Here is a 19,125-nt window from a genome sequence, read left to right as displayed (position 1 = left end):
CTATGTTTTTCCCTCTTACATGCATCTGTATTTACAAACATAGACATATAGAGGCATAGAGTCATTCACAGTGTGAACGTACACACCACATACACACAACCTATTTTTGAAGAAACTGCTAAGACATTTCAATACCAGCCAAACATATTTATCTGAGGATTAATCTTCATCTATTGAATCAGACGAGAACACTGCCATGCATACAATTATTTAATTAGCAGCCAAATCCTCTGCCAGTCAGCAGCCGTTCCAGGCATACTGATGGGGCAGTAGATGCAAATCTCACAGTAGTACTGCTTTTTCTCATTACTACTGCAATTAGCACTTAAATTGATGCTTTAAACATACTAATTTCTGGAATAATTCAGGATTTGTATGTTACCTGGGATCGCCTCACTGCAGAGACGACACCAGATTGCTACGCAAATTGAAGCACTTTTGAGCCAAATAACCATCATCATATCAGACAGAACCAATTTGCATTTGCTTTTAAAGATAACAGAATGGCAATTTATGCAAATAAATTAAGTAAGTTTACTTCTGAGTTCTCCCTGAACTAATTATAACAATGTTCTAATTTTTTATCACATCTAAAAGTTGGACCGAAATCAATGTGTATTATGTTAGAAATCTGTTGTTAAAGGAAGCCTTTTTTTGATGTCAATATATTTTCTTAATTCAAAATTTTGATGTTAATTTGGTTACAAATGCAGATGTCTGTTATAGACGTTTAAGTACTTTTCTTCTTGTTTGCATACCAGTAAAAGGTTTAACTGAAGCTGAACAGTCAAACACAGGACACATTGCTGTCTTTTTAAATATTCAAATAAAAAAACATTTGAAGTATAGCTTTTGAAGTTTTCATCTTTCATACATTTATTTCAAATCAATAGGTTTAGCACGTGATGAATGCTATGGAACATACTGTCCTTTGCTGGGGATGGTTTGAAAATCAAACTGAAAATAAGACTCTAGAAGCCTCAACATTTTGTAATAGTATTTTTCTTTCTTCCCTATGAAGTGTGAAATTTTCATCGCCTTTTTCTGTTTAAAATAGAAAATGAGTGCTGGATCTTTTACTAAGAGTATTCTCAGAAAAGATGGTGTTTGACAGACCACTTCAGAAACCAGCTACGATGACATTTGCAATGCATGTATTCCTAGCACAGCAGAGCTGGCTATGGAAAGGTGAATAACACTCAGCAGATTGAATGACCTAGAGAAGCATCTCTGGAGCAGAGAGATGTCATAATATTAGCCATAAACCAGACTCTGTTACTGGTTAGCAGGGAATAAATGAGAAAAATATTAAAAAAACAGGCAGAGAAGAACCTTTGTAAAGCTAGCAGTGCCTTGAAATTAGAGCAATGATATGTTGCACTTCAGACAGAACATCATGTGATATTTACTGAAGGGAAGTAGAGAAAATATTTCTTTTCCTAAGTACTCTTCCTTTCCAATCACATTGATAATAATCATGAACAGAAAGTGTTACCTGTGAAATGTGCGCTGTTTGCAACTCACTGTCCAGAATGGAAGCAAAAACATTCTCTTTTCCTTCACAGGCAGCCATTAGTTCGGGAAGACACTCGATAGGTCCTTGGTAACCTCCATGCACACTCTTCCTTTGGCCTTGGCTCCACTTCCTGATAAAGACAGAAAAACATATGCCCAGGGAGGGAAAGCAAACATTTGTATTCAGTTGTTTTGGTGGTAAAACTCAATAGTGGTTTCTGTTATTAAAGGCTGGTCATTTATTTTTGGTTACCATTAATTACTGCATCATCTAGGCATCTATAGAGCTTAGCACTATCTATGATGGTAAGATGGATACTAATGTAGTTTTATAATGGATTAAAATAAAGAGATAATTAACATACAGAGTTAGATTTGTTAGGACTTGGAACCCTTCCAGTGATCTCTTGTTAATTTGTCTGGAATCACGGTTCTCAAAATAATCTGTGGGGGTTAATTAATCAATGAATATTGAAAACAGAAACAGAAAATCCATTTGGGAAAGCATCACTGTGAAAGGCAGAGTTCTGCTTCTGATTCATTAATGAACATTCTCAGGCACAACAATGACATTCAAACACAATCAGCAGTTGGAAGGGGAAAGAAATTGCAAAACTGCTAATGCTTAAAAGAATTACATACCGAAAAAGGTAAAGATGTTGTAGCTCTATATTGGGCAAAGTAAGCAGGGAAGAGTCATGTATCCATCTACCCTGAACCACCATCTGCACCAGACTGGTTATATTCAGAGCAGTCACCAGCCAGCCATGGTGTGCTGCAACATCCAGCATTGCCTAATCAAAGGAGACATATATTACCAAAAAAAAAAATAGAATGCAAGTATAATTGTGTACCTGGTTCATACAAGTAAGAGCACGGTTATTTAATGTTTAATGTACAGGGATTTCTAGACCTTCAACATAGGAATTTACTTCAACCTCTATTGATGACAGTAGACATCTTTTGAATTAGCCTTGAAAAAAGATGAGTTAAATCCTGTATCATCACCAACAACTCTTACTCTTGAAAAGGTATTTTACACCATGTTTTTGGGCTGAGAACAGAAGGTAGTACCTATTCCTTACAAATAACTGCTCTTTTACATAAACCAACACATGATGAACAGAATAAATCTCAACATTAACTGTAACAAAAGTAGTAACAATTAACCGCAATATTTGTTTACATTCTGACATGACAGCTTTCCATAATTACATAATTATTCAAAAATCCTTGAACTATTTAGAAACACTACCAATATATTCACATTTGTTCAAAAATTAATACTAGTCATTTACCATTAGCAGTTATTCCCATTTAAACTTAAAAAAATTAGACTTAAAAAAAATTAGACTTAAAAAAATTTCTTGAATCAGACTAGATAAAACCACTAAAATTTAGCTTAATGAGCATTTTTGAGGTTCTGTTCAGCACTGACACCTAACTTGAAATCTTGAAGAAAGCTTATTAAATGGCTTGAGAATGTCTTGAGAATGAGGGATATACTTTCCCAAAGCACACAAGCAAAGAAAAAACCCTATCCAGCTGTATATCAGACTTGAAGGTGTTAACAATCATCCTGCCTTCCATGTCTCATGAGTTTCTGTTCCACTTCTATGTCCCATGTTTTGGCATTACAAATAAAAGGTGTACTATAAATAACAATAGCATAAAGATCTAAAGCTAATTCATTATGGATTTTGCATTGTGAATGTTTCTATGGACATGGAAAAATTGTTGTGCATGCTTTTTTTCTTGACTGGACTTGAATTCTGTTTTGTTAGTTTGAAAGCGAATTTAGGAATTCTTCCAAAGGAAAACGGATCAAACATCAACTTGTGGTTTCAACGTTTTTTGTTTTTTTTTTTTTTAATAGCAAATGCAGTTATTTGAGTATATGGTATACTTTTAACACTGTCTAGAGTACATTGAAAGAATTATTATGACTTACAGGAGGATTTCAGCTGGTGAAGAAAATGATGCTATAATATGTTAGCTGTCTTGATTATTTTGTTTTTCAATACCATGATGATCATAATAAAGTGTAGGTTCTCATATTACAACACTAACTCAGTAGAAATTCATGTATTTAAAAGTAGTTTGCCATGTAGGAAATTTGGAGTTTGATTAAACTTTTTTTTTTTAAGAAAACAAGGAAAGAATCTGTATATTGAATGGTTTCAAGACTTTAAATACCGTCTTGGTGTTAGGAGAGTTTAGTTTGATTTTAGGACTAGGCTTCAGATGTTTCCATGGGTTTTTCTTGTAAACACAAATGATATTGTTTGATACTTACTTAGACAGCAGATACCTGCATCATTTCAACTTATTTCCAGCCACTAGTGTAATGAGGAGAAGCTGTCTGTGTAAGTCTTTACATTTAATCAAATGTTTTACAGACAAACAAAAGGCAGCATTTACTTAAGGCAAACTAAACAGTGAAATCTTCTTTAAACAAAGGAATTGTTTACACACGCAGAGCTATTTCAATTAGATTACACTGATTCTAGAGAAATACTGACTTTAAAGACACAAGTTAGTTTCACTCCTGGCCAGTCACACAGTTTATTTTAGCAGTTTACAATGCAATTTCAACAGTATTTTTTTTCCAGATCAGGGTGATAAGATCAGTGACACTTAGAAAAATATTTAAAGTGTTACCTTGTATTACTCAAATGTTGTGTCATTTCTCACAAATTGTGGATAAAGTGCCTTTTACCTAATAAAGATCTAGATTTAACCTTAGTCCTTCTTTTTTTTGACGAAGAGTCACAGTACCCTGAAACCCTCTAAAATAACATTCCTAGTGACCTTAGAACTAGTACCTCACAACACTGCCTTACTGGTTTTCTTTTTTCTGTCTTTTCACTTGCCTTGCCAAGGTGATTTTCAGGTAAGGTTATTTTTACCAAATAGAAAACAAAACTACATTAGAAATCACATTTGAAAGGAGCAGCTTCATGACCTGTAGATTTCTGTGTTGGTTCACGTGATTTTCAGTCAGGTAAGAGGGGAATTGTTCTCAGCATGTATCAGACTGAAGTCCATCTTTTAAACTTAGAAGGTGAGTTGCTCTTTACCTGCTTCCACATTTTAAAATACACTGAAGACAATCCATACAGTACAGTCTGTGTCTCTGAATGTGTTGCTGAGACAGTGTGGTATCTGTCTCCTGTACTCTGCTACCTGAGCTTTGTTCTTTCTTTTTGCTATTCTGATGCAGCCTGAAACATCATGTTACTCTGTCATGAGACTGCTGTATACATGTGAAGAATAACAGGTGCATAGATATCCTGCATTTTCCATAAGCAACAAGAAGAAGTTGTATTTTTAGTCAGCACAGAGCAGTGGTATTTCATAAAATGCTTCTGAAGATACATGCATAATGCTGTTATCATTGTTTTTTTTTTTTTTTTTTTTTTTTTTTTTAAATCCACCCCTCTCCCCCCTTTTAAAAGAGGTTTTAAAAGGGGTAAGGAAGAGAGAAGATGTAAGAGAAAGATAAATCTAAAACAAGCTATACACTGAAATTAACTGGAGGATCCTTTCACATAGAAAATCTCCTAGAAATTGATAGAGGCCTACAGATAGATATCCCGTAGGGAGTAAGGAAAGCCTGTATGTGTGAGACTCTGTGTTCCACATTGTTAAAATGAAACCACATGGCAAATCCTCTTTTCCTCCTTATTTTCTGCTTCTTCACCCATAGAATTTATTCACAGCATCACACACACATGTGAAATCCAAGACAGTGACATTGTGAAAAAGTCAGAACAATGGTAAAGTTGGCTTGTTTCATCTGCTGCCTTGGAAACCCACACACGTTTCATTTTCCACTAAGTGTAAAACGCACAGATGCTTGATACTTTAAAGGTTACTGAAATTCCTATAAATAATCAAGGTAACAAATTGAGTTATTCCCCTATTTCCAAATGTAAATGTAAGCAACTAAATGAAAAATATAATACAGAAGACAAAAATTTAGTTTTTAATACTTATTTTATCTGATGAATAACATATTTAGTCCCTCCGGTTTATCCAGTTGCGACCTGTTTGGTTTGTTGTTGTTATTTTTAAGTACAAACCAGTATAGTTTTATAAAAATTAGTGGCTTCTTTACCTCTTACTTTGCAAAAGAAGAAAGAAATTTCTAAATATCTTATAGCTGATACTATTGAAACAGATTAGGAGTTCCAAATTGAGAAATGGCACAAATTGGTTATCTCCTTTTCTAGCCTCAGAATTTCAAACCAACAAAAGATAATATCATCATAGAGAAAAAATAAGGAGAAGAGGACAGTCATATCAAGAAGTGAAATAGCAATGCAGCAAAAGATGCTTTTACTTACAGAAAAAAACTCCATAAACATATTTTTTGGTAAACCAACAAATTAAAAAGAAAAAAAAGCCCTAAGTCCATTACTTTTTAATCTAAAGTAGAAATGATAGTGTAAATAGAGTCAAGGGAAGTATTGCTTGTTAGAATGGAGAAGAGGTTTATCATCACCTCATTTGGGGCTCCTTCTGCATTTAGAAGAATAATAGCAGAGGCCTGTATTCAGATGAGTTTTCATGAAAGATTCAGGCAAAAGCTTTCAAGCTTTCCAAGTGTCATACTTGGACAACTACACAGTAATGACAGCAATTAGTGACACCTCCTTTACATTCTGTCTGTCACTATCAAAAATAGCTTGGCTTTTACTAACATGGAAGCAAACCTATTAACTATGGCAGGGGTAGGAAAAAAATGCCGATGCTTAACAACTGATCGATGTAGATATACCTGTCAGGTATGGAAAAAATTCTCATTCTGATGATATTCAGAATTGAATGTCAAAACGTTTGGATCAAAATCTTCCTATTGCTTTCATCATTCCAGGAGTGCATTAAGATGAAACCCTCAGCATCTATGATCAGGTTTTCATCTTCTTATTTTCAGGAGCAGCAGTTGGTTATCCTTAAACACTGAATGATTTAGCTGATCAAACTGTACCTTTCCGGTCCAACATGAAGCTGAGATTTGACAGTCTGTTTCTTTCTAGACAAAGTTACTACTGATGCTTGGAATTTAAATTATGTTTTATAACTTCCTAGCTTGAGGGAAAGCAAAAATGGAGGCAGGATGTGGGAGATGTGGGTATGTGGCACATTCACTGGTAGCAAAACACACTGTTCCATAATGAACTTATGCCACCCATTCACCCCCCACCCATTTTTGTCTAGCAACCAAAACATCCTGATTGCAAAATCCTTCATTTTAGAAATTTTTTGCGAAGTTTTAACGCTGTTCTTGGTATTACTTTCACATCCTTCATTTGAAAGTCAGATACACTGGATCACTCTTGTACGACTGGGTAGGTGGCAGGGGACCAGAGACTGTACAACTAGCAGAATTTCTGATCTACTCAAATGACTTAAATAGCTTTTTCCTTTAAGGTAAGTTATTGAAGTGTTAGAATGAAATAGCTTGCATCTTATTAACAGAGACTGCATACTGCTTTGAATAATTTTTTCTGTTTGAAGTCACCTGTCATATAACTCTGAATATACTAAGCATGTCTACTTAAATCCTGGAAATATAAGTTTACTGTAAACATTGTAAATATAAATGTTAATATTTTGTGGATAAATTACATTTAAGGGAAGTGTCAATGAAGCTGCAATGATAACTGCTCTCGATACAGCTAAAGAAATACAAGAAGTGCCATTGCAGTTGAGAATTACATAACTTTACTCAGCTATAAGTTGAGTGCTTACGGTGAAGCCATTGGTGGATGGGGGGGCTGAAGCTCCAGTGTACTCAGGGTAAGTTACATGGCTCAAATTTATCTACTCTTAAAAGGTTAATTTCATTTTTTGTATCAGTGCTATGACACTTTCATGCACCTTTATTCATGAAATTGAAGTTTGATACACTAATGTAAACAGCCAGCCCTCTATGCAGAAAGACATTCACCTTGAACTTGAAAGTTTGTAAATATATAAATCCAACACATTCACAGCCAAAAAAATACAAGTTTTATTCTGCAGTGATGCTTTGAGGAAGGGAATGGGTATTTAAATTAAATAGACTGTTTAAGACTAAAATACTTCAAACTCTTACTGCACAGTTACATCAAAAAGCAGAGTTAAAACTGGCGGGGTTTTGTACCCGAATTTATTTCGTATAGCATTCCAATAATAAATACTCAGAATATCCCCACTGTTGTCTTTGCTGCATATTAATAAAAACTCTGCTGTCTAGGACTAAAATTCAGTCAGAAATACAAGTTTAAATCCATAAATCTATTAAAATCATTAGAATGGTGCCTAATGACAGCTGTTTCAGACTACAGAGTTTATATGACAAACATTTGTAGATAATAATTGGCAAAAGTATATGCATTTTACCCACTTTCCTAAAAACTATGAATTCAGAATAACAATAAATTTTTTTGCATATGCTTCAAACGTAGGAAGCTTTCCAATACGCAAGATTGTATTATGATCCTCATGCAACTTGATATAGTACCAATATAAATAAAATATTTTTTCAGTGTTAAAGCATGCCATGTATCTAGGCTTCATGTTTTTATACAAGTCATGATTAAGATGCTTTAATTATATACCCCAGAAACAGCAACTGACTTGAAAAGTTGGAATTTATTTGAAGAAGTCTAACAGAGGGTTTAAGGTCACTACCTTTGGTATGTTATATATCAGCAAAACAGGCTATCTACAACACCTTTGCACTTCAGAGGTGTAATCTAAAATGATGTTTTAGAAATGTTTTAATTTGGGGATGGGGAGGAGTTCTTTCAGTTCAGTTAAATCATCCTTGCACAGCTGTGTAGTTTCAACCTACAGAGCAACACCCCTTGTACTTTATCAGAGATACAGTGAATAAGATGTATTTAATTCTATTCAGGAAGAACTCTTTCTATATTGCCCTCTGTATCCCCCTCCCCTTCACTTTTTTACAACCATATTCAGTTCCCTCTTCCACATGCTCTGCTACTCCCTAGAAGAGACTAATTCTTCATTCTCCCATCATCATAAAGGTCTCACTGATGTATGCAAATTACAACCTTCCTAGCTGCTTTGTAAGATTTCTATCCCTGTATTCATCCTTTAGCCTCCATAGTAACATTATTAGTATTTTCAGAACCAGGGAAAGGACAAACCTTTTACTGTCTACATTTAGTAGAGTGCAACCCTTGGGCTCTTACTGATTTTTTTAATAGTATTTCAGAGATAAAAGCAGCCACAGAATGTGATACCAGCAATGTAAACTTGATAGGGCATAATCCAACATGTTCAGAACTCATTGAATATCAATATCCAACTTATTATCAAATTATTAATTAATTAATTGGTTTTATCTATTATGCTAGTGAACTGCAAAAACAGTAAGCCGTTTTTGATAAAACTCTCTCATCAACAAATCCCAGTTTCCCAAAATAAACTATGTCCTAAAGACAGCATTTGTTTCAAATAGGACACAAATCTACCAAACCCATGAAAAATGCACAGCATCTTTCTCATAATAAATCTACCCTTATTAAAGTCAGTTTCAAAGTAGGAATGTAATATTTTGTCAATAATTAAAATTTTTGGAGTGCATTCACAAGAATCCTTTTCAACAGCAACAGTTATTCCCAGTAACTTTGTCCTGAACTTTTAGCCCCATAAGGTTAGCATTCAGGAAGCTCAGCTGCTGTCTAACAAACTTAATTAATCAAAAAGTCATTTCCGAGCTGTAACTATGAGTAAAAGTGCTTCAAGTGTGCTAGCAAGCCTACAAGTTAATCAAAATGCTAATGCAGTACAAATTAAAGTTGTGATTAACATTTCACAGTAGCTGCTTAAGTGAATTGATCACACAAATGGGTTAAGCATTACTCATTTCCTCCAGCCCCAACTGGGAAAAGGTTTGTCATGGGTGGGGGAGGGATTATACACAAGCAGCACCAAGTCATCATTAAACTGTCACCAAGATGCTTCCATACATCAGTTCACTGATTATCCATAGCAAGCAAAACCCCAACACCACGGCCACAAAGGTAACCCTCCCTTCTCCCACATATATACCTATACAACACAACCAGGCAGCAAGTAATTCCACCTCAACATGTCCTAGTACTTTCACTACAAAGTGATCCATTGCTGTTTAGTATCTATAATTGAGCATTACTGCTCAGTATATCCACTACAAGTTTTTTGATTATTCTATTATTTCCACCCTCCTAATGTGGAAGAATAGCCAACCAACCACGAAAAAAGCCAGTATTTAGGTAAAATTACAAACATTGTGCTATCACTGGAATTCTACCGCATACACAAAGAATACATGTAGTAGCTCAAGAGATACGGCCTCTGCTCTTCCCTCGTTTCTGAATAATCCTCTGCATTCTCAAGTTAATTTGATTCTCTTCCCTTCCTTCAGTAAAGCTGCCCATTTATTTATAGTTGCCAATGCAGCCATTACACAAAAGCTCTTTCCCTGGACACTTCTGGACAAATCTTACATACACAACTGTAAAATAGGCCTTTCACGTAACTCCCACCACCTTTCAGCAAGTAGTTGGCACACCTGCACTAACAACAGGCAATATATGAGCTCAAACCACTTTTAGGATCTTTAAGAACTCCATTTCCTCAGAGGCAGGTGAACAAAAGATCCAAGGGATATGGCTCTCCAAATCAGTAGTTTTAGTGGCTGTTATGAACTGAGGAGGTTTGAGCAGGATAAGAAGTGCAGGGCTGAGGGACATTCTCTTCCCTTGAGTCTTGAAATGGCAACATGGGCTCCTCTGCTATTTGTAGCTGTGCTGATATGGCCAGAAACTACCTTTTGTGTACCATTGCTCCTTCTGAGGAGCAATAGGTACAGCTCCAACCATCACTCAGAACAGTCTGAAGTTTAGTACAGTAAGTATTTTCTACATAAGGTAGCTCTTAGCTGAATTGGGCAGCCTATTTGTGCAACAACTCTGAACATGTACCACAAAGATGATTCTCATAAGAACTGTGGGAAAATTTGCAATTTAAGTGACCAGAAGCAACTTATTTACTTTAACTATTTTAGAATGGGTAAAGCAGTAATATACACATCATCATCTAGCTAAGGAAACACAGTGTTTAATTCAAAGAGTTTTTTTTTTCTTTCCTGTCCAAATTGGATTCTCCAGAGGAGTAACATGATAGGGAAAGACAGGCCATCAGTGACAGCGTTACAAGGTACTTGTTTCAGGGATGTGCATGTTTCCCCTGCTAACTAGTCTTTATTCTGCAGTTTGGAATCTGTTTTCATGTCCATCTTCTCTCAGTGCACAGCTACCCTACTGAGATGTGTTTAACACATCCATAGGTAAACACTTCTCAAAGGTTAGGGCTGAGCTTCATGGCAGTTCTACTCCTGGCAATATTAAAATATTTTATCAACGATTATACTACAAGTGGAGGCTTGTGGCCAATCCCAATGCAAAGCCAGCAACTGTCACACATTATTTCTGAGAAGAGACTGCCCTGCTGAATCCAAGACTGACAGTATTACTGCCTCAATTATCCATTTCAATTAATGCAAATATAGGCAATAGTCTTAGAACAGCAGAGTAAGAACTGATCGCTGAATACACAGTGACAAAATATAAAGCTTGACAAAAGAAATAAAAAGAGAGATTAGATTTAGTTTCACATATTCTTAAATCAGATAGGAAAAAAAGGTGAGGTATTGCCTTTAGAATAATAACTACATTTTACAAAAAATTAGAAAAATATTTTTCATTAGAATTTTTATTATTTAATGCTCATTCCCCTGCAAGAAGTGGAAAAATATTTGATTTTGAGCAGCTACTGGAGTGTTCAGCACCATCTTACTGACATCTCTAGCTTTTCTCAGTAAAAATAATGCAGAGTGCAAGGCTTGAAGAGAATATGTTGTCTACTGTAATTGTATTAATGGCAACAGAGGCAAATAAAAATTAAATTACTTGGCCAAGGTTACATAAGAAGTCATGGTAGTTTTTTTGAGCCTTCTGTGCTTTATGAGAGCCTCTCACTGATAAGAAACTAGATTTTAACTTGAGGTTTTCAGTGTAGGGCAGGGGCTTCCTTCAGTCTAGTCAATGCCTCAGTGTCTGTTCATTACAGAGATGGGTGTGGGAGCACCTGGCATTTACATTCCAGAATGTTACATATTGCTATTGCCCATATTTCTGCAGTAAAAGGGAGAAGATTCTGCATTTCATCCTGGGTATATAGATACTAAATTTTATCTTGCTATAATGAACTCCACTTACATCTGACAAAAGCCAACTACAGGAAAATTGTATCAGAATATTTTTCTTCCATTTTCTATGTTAACAATTACATTCCCCTATTGAGCTAGCACCATGACTCAAATTCTGTTAAATGCTTATGACTTCTATAGTTCATCATAAGTATAAAGAAGAGAATTCTAACATAAAGTCAAAACTTTTAAGACATTTCAGAAAAAAATAATTTAAGAGTGGTTGCATAACACTTTTCATTCAAAGCTAGTGAAATCTTACCTGAAATCCAGCTACACTTTCCTATGTAATGCTGTTAACATAGTTTTCTCTCTGACCACTACCACTACTCAGCCTAAAGTCACTAGTGATGAAAGAAGGCCAAAAGGTGTCGGAAGCATGGAAGGGAGGGCAAAGCAGGTGGGACAGGAAAGGGAGAGGACCATGGGACAGAAGGTTAATTCAGGTGAAAGAAGACTGTAGAAGTTTAATAACCTGTGATGGAAAGAGGTTTGCCTATACAGTGTGGCTAGAGAGAGCAAATCTGCTCTGCAGGGGACCTGAGATAAAGGCCTGCTGTACATATCAAGATACAACCACCTATAAAAGTTCTTTGAAAGATCTTGCTTTCTTGTAACAGAAAAGCAGTGCTATCATTCACACACCCACCAGCAAAAATAACATTTTCTGTTTGGGTCACAATTTGAAGGTTAGCTACACAACCTTAACACTGAAGTACTTTGTAAGTAAATAAACAAAATTTCAACGTAACTCAAAAACCAATTCCAGCCTCACTGCTGAATTTTATGTTTGATGATGTGCAAGCGCATGTTCACACACACGCAGAACAACACCCACTGGATATGTTTATCAATGGATAAAATGGATATAAATGGGTTCTATGGTTCAGTTCCTTTTCTCACAACTAACATCTTTTTTTCTACCTCTGTTGACCCAGAGTTCATCACCAGGTCAGTGCTAAGGAAAAAGGTAACAACCAGTTCGGAAAGTGTAACCCTGTCTATTGCTTAGATTCTGGGAACTTTAACCTCCGTTTGGAAAGCGTGACTAATAAGATGGAACCAATATTCTCCCAAGAGATGTAAACCATGTGCCAACTTCAAAATACAAAAATGCTTGAGTGTTTTTTTTTTTTTTAAGAAGAACTTTTTTTTTTTTTTAAGATGACTGGATACATAACATTATGTAGTAGTTAACTGAAGGCTGGAGTGCCAAGGTATAGTATGGAATGGTGTTTTTCTGAACTCCACTTTAAAGGAACTGCTGAATATCTTAGAGCTTTTTCTTCTAAGTGATTATTGTTTCTGAAATGCCTGTGATGCAGTAACAGGATTAAGAAAATACATTTCTTAGCAAAGAAGGACAGACATTAAGCAAAATAATTACTGAAAATGATATTTAATTTTACATTTTCCCCAAATATGTAATTATCCCCAAATGCTAATTCCACAAACATCTAAATGAACTTTAAGTATATGATTCCTTTGAAACAAAGGTGAATTTTCCCACCTGAGCAAGTGACATTTTCGTCTGCTAATAACTGAGCTTTCAGCACCATGATTTTATTGATTTGAAATATTTGGAATAGACCTGAATTCAAGCACTGCTGGTTGCCAAGTTTAGGACTGTGTAGCAGTAACATCTGCAGTGTTATTTGCCTCTTATTTTCCTTTTCTTAATTTCAGTTTTGCTTTGTTTTATAAGCTATTTTTTTGTTAGTGTAAGATTGAGCATCAATTAAATCACTGGATACTAAACTGCCCACAGTATTTTCTCTGTCTAGAGCGTTGATTAATAGTTTCTCATAGAGTGGTTTCACAAACTGCGAGGCTTGGCACAGTGATGTTTGCAGTTACCATATTGCCCACAGGCTTCAAACAAAAGCAAAACCTCAGTCTTAGAGTTGACAAGTAGATCACTGAGGATACTAAAATATGAGCAAACAAAAACTGTAGGAAGAAAGAATTACTGGCTCTATTTTACAGATATTGAATCATAGTTTGTTGAAGGCTGCCTGATCTTCAAGAACCTGTGAATGAATCCTGTCCAGTTCGACTAAAGAGAATATTTCTTTCCAGCAGAATCAGAGGGGCAGTTGTTCTCTGCGACAAGAGCTCACCTTTCCTGCAGTAACTGTAACAGAGCTTTTCAGATATGGCAGTACTCTATTTTGAACTCAAATTGCTGCTTTAAAATTCTTTTGAGGCAAGCAGCTGTGCATGTGATCGCTTGTTACCAGTACTCTCCATGGTCAGTTTAGTTTCTGTGGGTTGCAACTGCAGTTACAACTGTAAAAAGTCACAAGACTCCAGACTGAGTTTAAAATCTGAGTTTGAAAGCGTGCTCTTTCACTGTGTGATAATTGGGACATAAAAGACGTACACAGGTTAGAGAAAGCCCCTGTATCTCATCCAAAATCACATTCCAAAACATGTTTTATTTATGCTTGGCAGTGACTGTAGTGCTTTTGGGTGATAGAAAAATAAAAGTGCCCAGGGGAAACAGGTTCTTGAGGGTGGAGACAGGTTCCTGGGGGTCAGCATAACAATTTGGAGGGAACATACCCATGTGGGAATGACTTACATACAACATTACACGATACAGAGATAGGAAGCTGTTGCGTATGAAAGTAGAGGTGAGCCTATGCCAACAGGTGCTTCCAGTCAGAGTACCATTGTCTTTTACCTTAAGTTTGTTTACCTCCAGTTCTATAAAGTGAGAATCTTTATGGGCATCTAGTTTCTCCTCAAACAGTGCTGTAATACCACATTGTACCAGCTCTCCATCTATAAGAAATCTCTAAGAAATCTCCACTATAAGAAATCTTCAGATTTTTCTATATTCAAAATACTACAACACTCTAAGAATAAATAGTAAACCAAGAAGAGTTATATACTGAGATGCATCACGATACCTGGCATATTCTAATTGCTTGGTCCAGTACTGTCTTCGTATCAGTTGCATAATCTGGACAAGGCAGCATGGCATGACTGAAGTGGGCTTGAAGCAGGAGGTGTGTTTTTGTGTGTGAACTGTCAAATGAATGGGGATTGACTTCAATTGGAAGGTGTTTTGCCAGTTCACTGTTCATTTGATCTTCATTGTGTCTCACAGGCAGATCCGTGTACTCATCAGCATTCTTTAAAAAAAGAAATAAATTATTAAGTATTGTAATTAACTTCAGAATAAGTATTATTCCCTGCTGAGACATTAAAAGTACATGCATTTAATTTACTACAGTTAGATTATAGGTTTTAAATTTTTTTTTCCCACACAGTTGATGGTAACAATAGAGAAGAGGAAAATATTAGCAGTGAAATAAATACATTCATTGGATACATTCAGTAGTAGAAGATGACCTTCTACAGATAGCCTACCTTGTTGGCTCATGAAAACATTATAAGCTTAGGTATAAAGAAGTCAACAATTCACATTTTCAATTTTCAGGGTTTATATTTTTCTCTTTCTATTCAAAACACAGTAGGTTTGGAATAGCTCTGGTAAGGTTATTTTCAAATATTTTTTCGGTATTTTGAGCAGTCAGTGTCTAAGCAACAGATGATGAGCGATCAAAACAATGAGCAAAATTGTAAGCAAGTGCTGAAAACCATCCTCGGTGCTACAGAGTGGGACTAATGCTATTCATGCCAAAGTAAAAGCTGTGTAAGAACTTTCTCATTGTTGCAAAAAGGAGCTGCACACCAACATGCAATCTAAATGTAGTTATGAGTAGCAACATCCTTGGGGCTGAGAGGAGCAGGTATGACTATTCCAGTAGCCTGAGCACAGATGTTAATTCTCCTGCTAGGGAAATCCACTGTCTCTGAAAGAAAGTTCAACAGAAGCATCCTAAGAATGATAATTTAGGCTAAAGAGTAATTTTTTTTACTTAATTGGCAATTTTTTTTCCTCCAGAAAATCCTCTTGTGCATGTATGTGTACATATTGTTTGGAATGAGAATGATCTTTCTAAAGTATAAAGCTTGAAAGTAAAGTAAGAGTTTTATAATATGTGGTATCTTTTCCATCTGGAATTTAAGAGAGTGTATTTCTTTTGCCATAAAATAAAAAGTCATTTGGGTAGCCCGAAGGGCAATGTTTTCCAAACTACAGGCTTAGCAGAAACCATTAAATTAAAGTGTTCAGGGTTTTATATTCCTCTTAAACTACAGATTCAATAGTATGCATTTTAGTCTTCAATCTCCCGTCAGACTTCCTCCAAATCCATATTAATGAAATATTTGCAACAGTAGCCAATGCAGAGTAAGGTAAAGAAAAATGGCAATTTTAAAACACCTACTAGAACTACCTAATTGACTTGCAAAGTACCATATTTGCTTATTAATATCCTAACACATAGAACCTTTTTTGGCAATTCCTAAAATGAGTTAGATAGCTGTTTTTCACCCTTTGAAAACTGACAGTTCAAAATTTTCTCTTTTCTTTAATGGCATGAAGAAACTCTGTCTAAACTGTGATATTAATATAAAAGGAATGGTAAGTATTAGATAATTAAAGTTTTGGAAAGAAAAATCAGAATGTCATTAGTTTATTTCATATCTCAACTGCAGTTCACAGAAGTGAAGACTGAATAAAGACAACTGCGGCTTAATCCTGGATGTCTCTGCTAGATCTCTTGTGAAAACTGTGGTCATTTATTCTCTGAACCTAAGGTCACAATCTTTTTAAGCCCTATAGAATCCTGCATGTTTGCTTCACTCTTTTTATTTAACAGGCTTCTTCTTCAAAGATATTTTAAATAATATTTACCAAGGAGATTTTTTACTTAATTTTGCTTTGCAGTTTAAAGGTAGCAGAAAGAAGGAGGATCAGCCGAGTAATTCCAATGCCCTGAAAATGCATTTTCCCTAATTCTTCACCAGCACATGTTTTATTTACCTCCAAAACACTCCTCTTATTTTAAACAACTTGCCTACTTAATTTCCTGTTTGTGATCATTGACTGTAAGTAAGTGAGGTTCATTTTCTTATCTGCATCATGTAGGTAATTAAAGGAAATTGAGAATGGGTAGTGAAGCTTTTATACAACTGAGAATGAAGCTGAATGGAGGGCACTGAGGTCAGCAGAGTCCATTATATTTTTATGTGAGAGGCCAGTATGTCTGCCCTGTCCTTGTTTGCTTAGTGTAGGCTGGACAGACTACTAACTGCAAATCTGTTTCTCTGATTTGCCCAGCTGTCCTTGAATAAAGACATCTTCCATTGCAAAATGTTAAATGACAGTGATTGACAACTCTGTGATGAACTCTGCTTGTAACCCCCTGCTACTGTTTTCAGGTTGCACAAGAAAAGACAGAATAAAGAAACATCCTTTGTAATCACCTCAAATGGTCCCTGCTGTTCACTCAATATTTTTTCATTTTAGTTTTCCTTTTCATTGTGAATCTCAATCTGTGCTGCAAAGGCTATAGCTTCAACTATTCCACACAATATATAATATATATGGTTTTAGTACATTCTATCTGAACACTGTTCTTACTTCCATGGGTGAGGAAACAGATCAAATTACATATCAATCATTAATCTTCATTCTGAAGTCCAGAAACTCAATACAAACTTCATAGGTAAACCACAAAGCACTGCTGTGCATTTTTCACTTTCCCTTTTCCTTCTCTTAAACCAGGAGTGTTCCAGCCCATGTGCAAATAATATGTTTACAAGCACCTACACAGTTATTCATAACTTGGAGTACACCAGGAGATAACTAGGAATTTTAGCTACAGCTTCTGCAATTGTGTGTTTGGTAGTCACGTCACATCTCTCTCTCCTACATTTCTCTGATGGACTTTCCCAATAATGTCTTGTTTTGGGCATTAGAGACTGCTGCATCATTTCAAGGGTGCAGCAGTCTTCTCAGACTTACATTTCAACCTGTATGTGATGCAGGATGGTCATATAGGAGACTGTAACTTGCATTGCCAATGAGAAATGTCACACATAGACTTGCATAAACTCAACAGTTACATTTTAAGAGGCCAAAGGGCTATTCTGGTAATTGAATTCTGCTTCCTGCATAACACCAGCCACAGAATCATCTTAGAGCACTGCCTGCAACATCGTGTTCCAAATATGCAACTTAACATCATCCTTTATTTGAACTGTTAGAACAGTTCTAAAAGTAAACAACTCATCCTGTCTTAAAATTTACCTTTTGCAGTTTTGTGGTGTTATTAGGCATTTGAGGAGTCAGACTGAACTGAAATTAAAATAAGGTATCCAACATGGCAAGTACTATGCTCCACACCGTCCATAGAGTTAAAAAACTTCCTGATTTTCTTTCTACCCACAAAAAGTGTAAGTTTGGCTGGAATAACTGATTTATAGTAAGAGATGAAACATAAACTTATATTACATGTAAATCTTCTAAAATATTTTAAATCTCAAGTAACTACATCTTGCCACCGCGTCTACAGAAGAGAAGAGGATACTTGTGGACCACAGACAGGAATGGGATCAAGGTGAACAACTAAAGTAAACTTGAATATTTTAAGTTAAGTTCAGTCATGGGAACAGTAAAACTTATAAAGTTAATGAGTTCTAGACTTTAAAGAGCAGTTGATTAAATTGTAACAATGAGGGTCTAAAATAAACCAAAAATAGTTTCTCACATTCCAGAGCTGAACCAGTAGTCTTTTCTTTACAATGTTGTTACTGAAACTGCCTCAGAATTGACTGACTGCCTGTATGTTCCTTTTCTTTATATAGATACTGTGAACCCAAACACATCATATTCTTAACTTTAACAAACTTACAACGTTTTGCTCTCTCTGTAGTTTCTGATGAAGAAAGAAACTAGGGAAAAGCATTCTGAGAAAATGTGTTATAAAAAGTAACAGTTGTTAAGCTAAAGTATTAAAAAACCTTGCAGTAAACTAGTACTAAAAGTAAATACCAAAATAATAAAAAAAAGAGAAAAGATGAGGATCATTTTAGCTAATACAGTAATTACAGTCTCTATACCTGCAACTTGGTTTAAATTACATAAGCTTCTTGTGGTCTAAGTACAAGCTGAAGGACTGCAAAAATCATCATTTGTGCATAGAATGAACAACAACAACAACAAAAGTGCTGCAATAAATAAATGTGGGGGGTTTTATGGCTGTTCTGCAGTTAGCAATAATAATACATTATGAAGTAAATTTTAGTTCTCTGCTACCAGAATTTGAAAGTTGTCAATATGCAACTTATTTTTGCAAATGCAAACAGCATTTTTTGATCTTTTGGTAACTGGATAGGCATATATAAATTCAACAATAGTACTATTACATAACTGGCTTTTGTATTTTGTGCAATTGTACAAATTGATACAGCGTGTTCTA

General features: G+C 35.4%; 1 protein-coding gene across 2 annotated transcripts in view; it reads right to left on the bottom strand.

The window, feature by feature from the left end:
* ASCC3 (activating signal cointegrator 1 complex subunit 3) overlaps positions 1-19,125 on the bottom strand; it is a 259,967-nt gene that overhangs the window by 7,228 nt on the left and 233,614 nt on the right. For both annotated transcript variants that reach the window (XM_050316537.1, XM_050316536.1), the window contains exons 37-39: positions 14,701-14,925; positions 2,158-2,309; positions 1,496-1,646 (exon numbers count right to left, since the gene is read on the bottom strand). In XM_050316537.1, coding sequence (XP_050172494.1) covers positions 1,496-1,646; positions 2,158-2,309; positions 14,701-14,925 — 528 coding nt within the window. The remainder of the gene's footprint in view (positions 1-1,495; positions 1,647-2,157; positions 2,310-14,700; positions 14,926-19,125) is intronic.

Source organism: Myiozetetes cayanensis, unplaced genomic scaffold (genome assembly GCF_022539395.1).
Source record: "Myiozetetes cayanensis isolate MyiCay16 unplaced genomic scaffold, myiCay2020 scf2-11, whole genome shotgun sequence".
NCBI classification, from domain to species: domain Eukaryota; kingdom Metazoa; phylum Chordata; class Aves; order Passeriformes; family Tyrannidae; genus Myiozetetes; species Myiozetetes cayanensis.
This window is presented reverse-complemented; position numbering and strand designations above follow the sequence as displayed.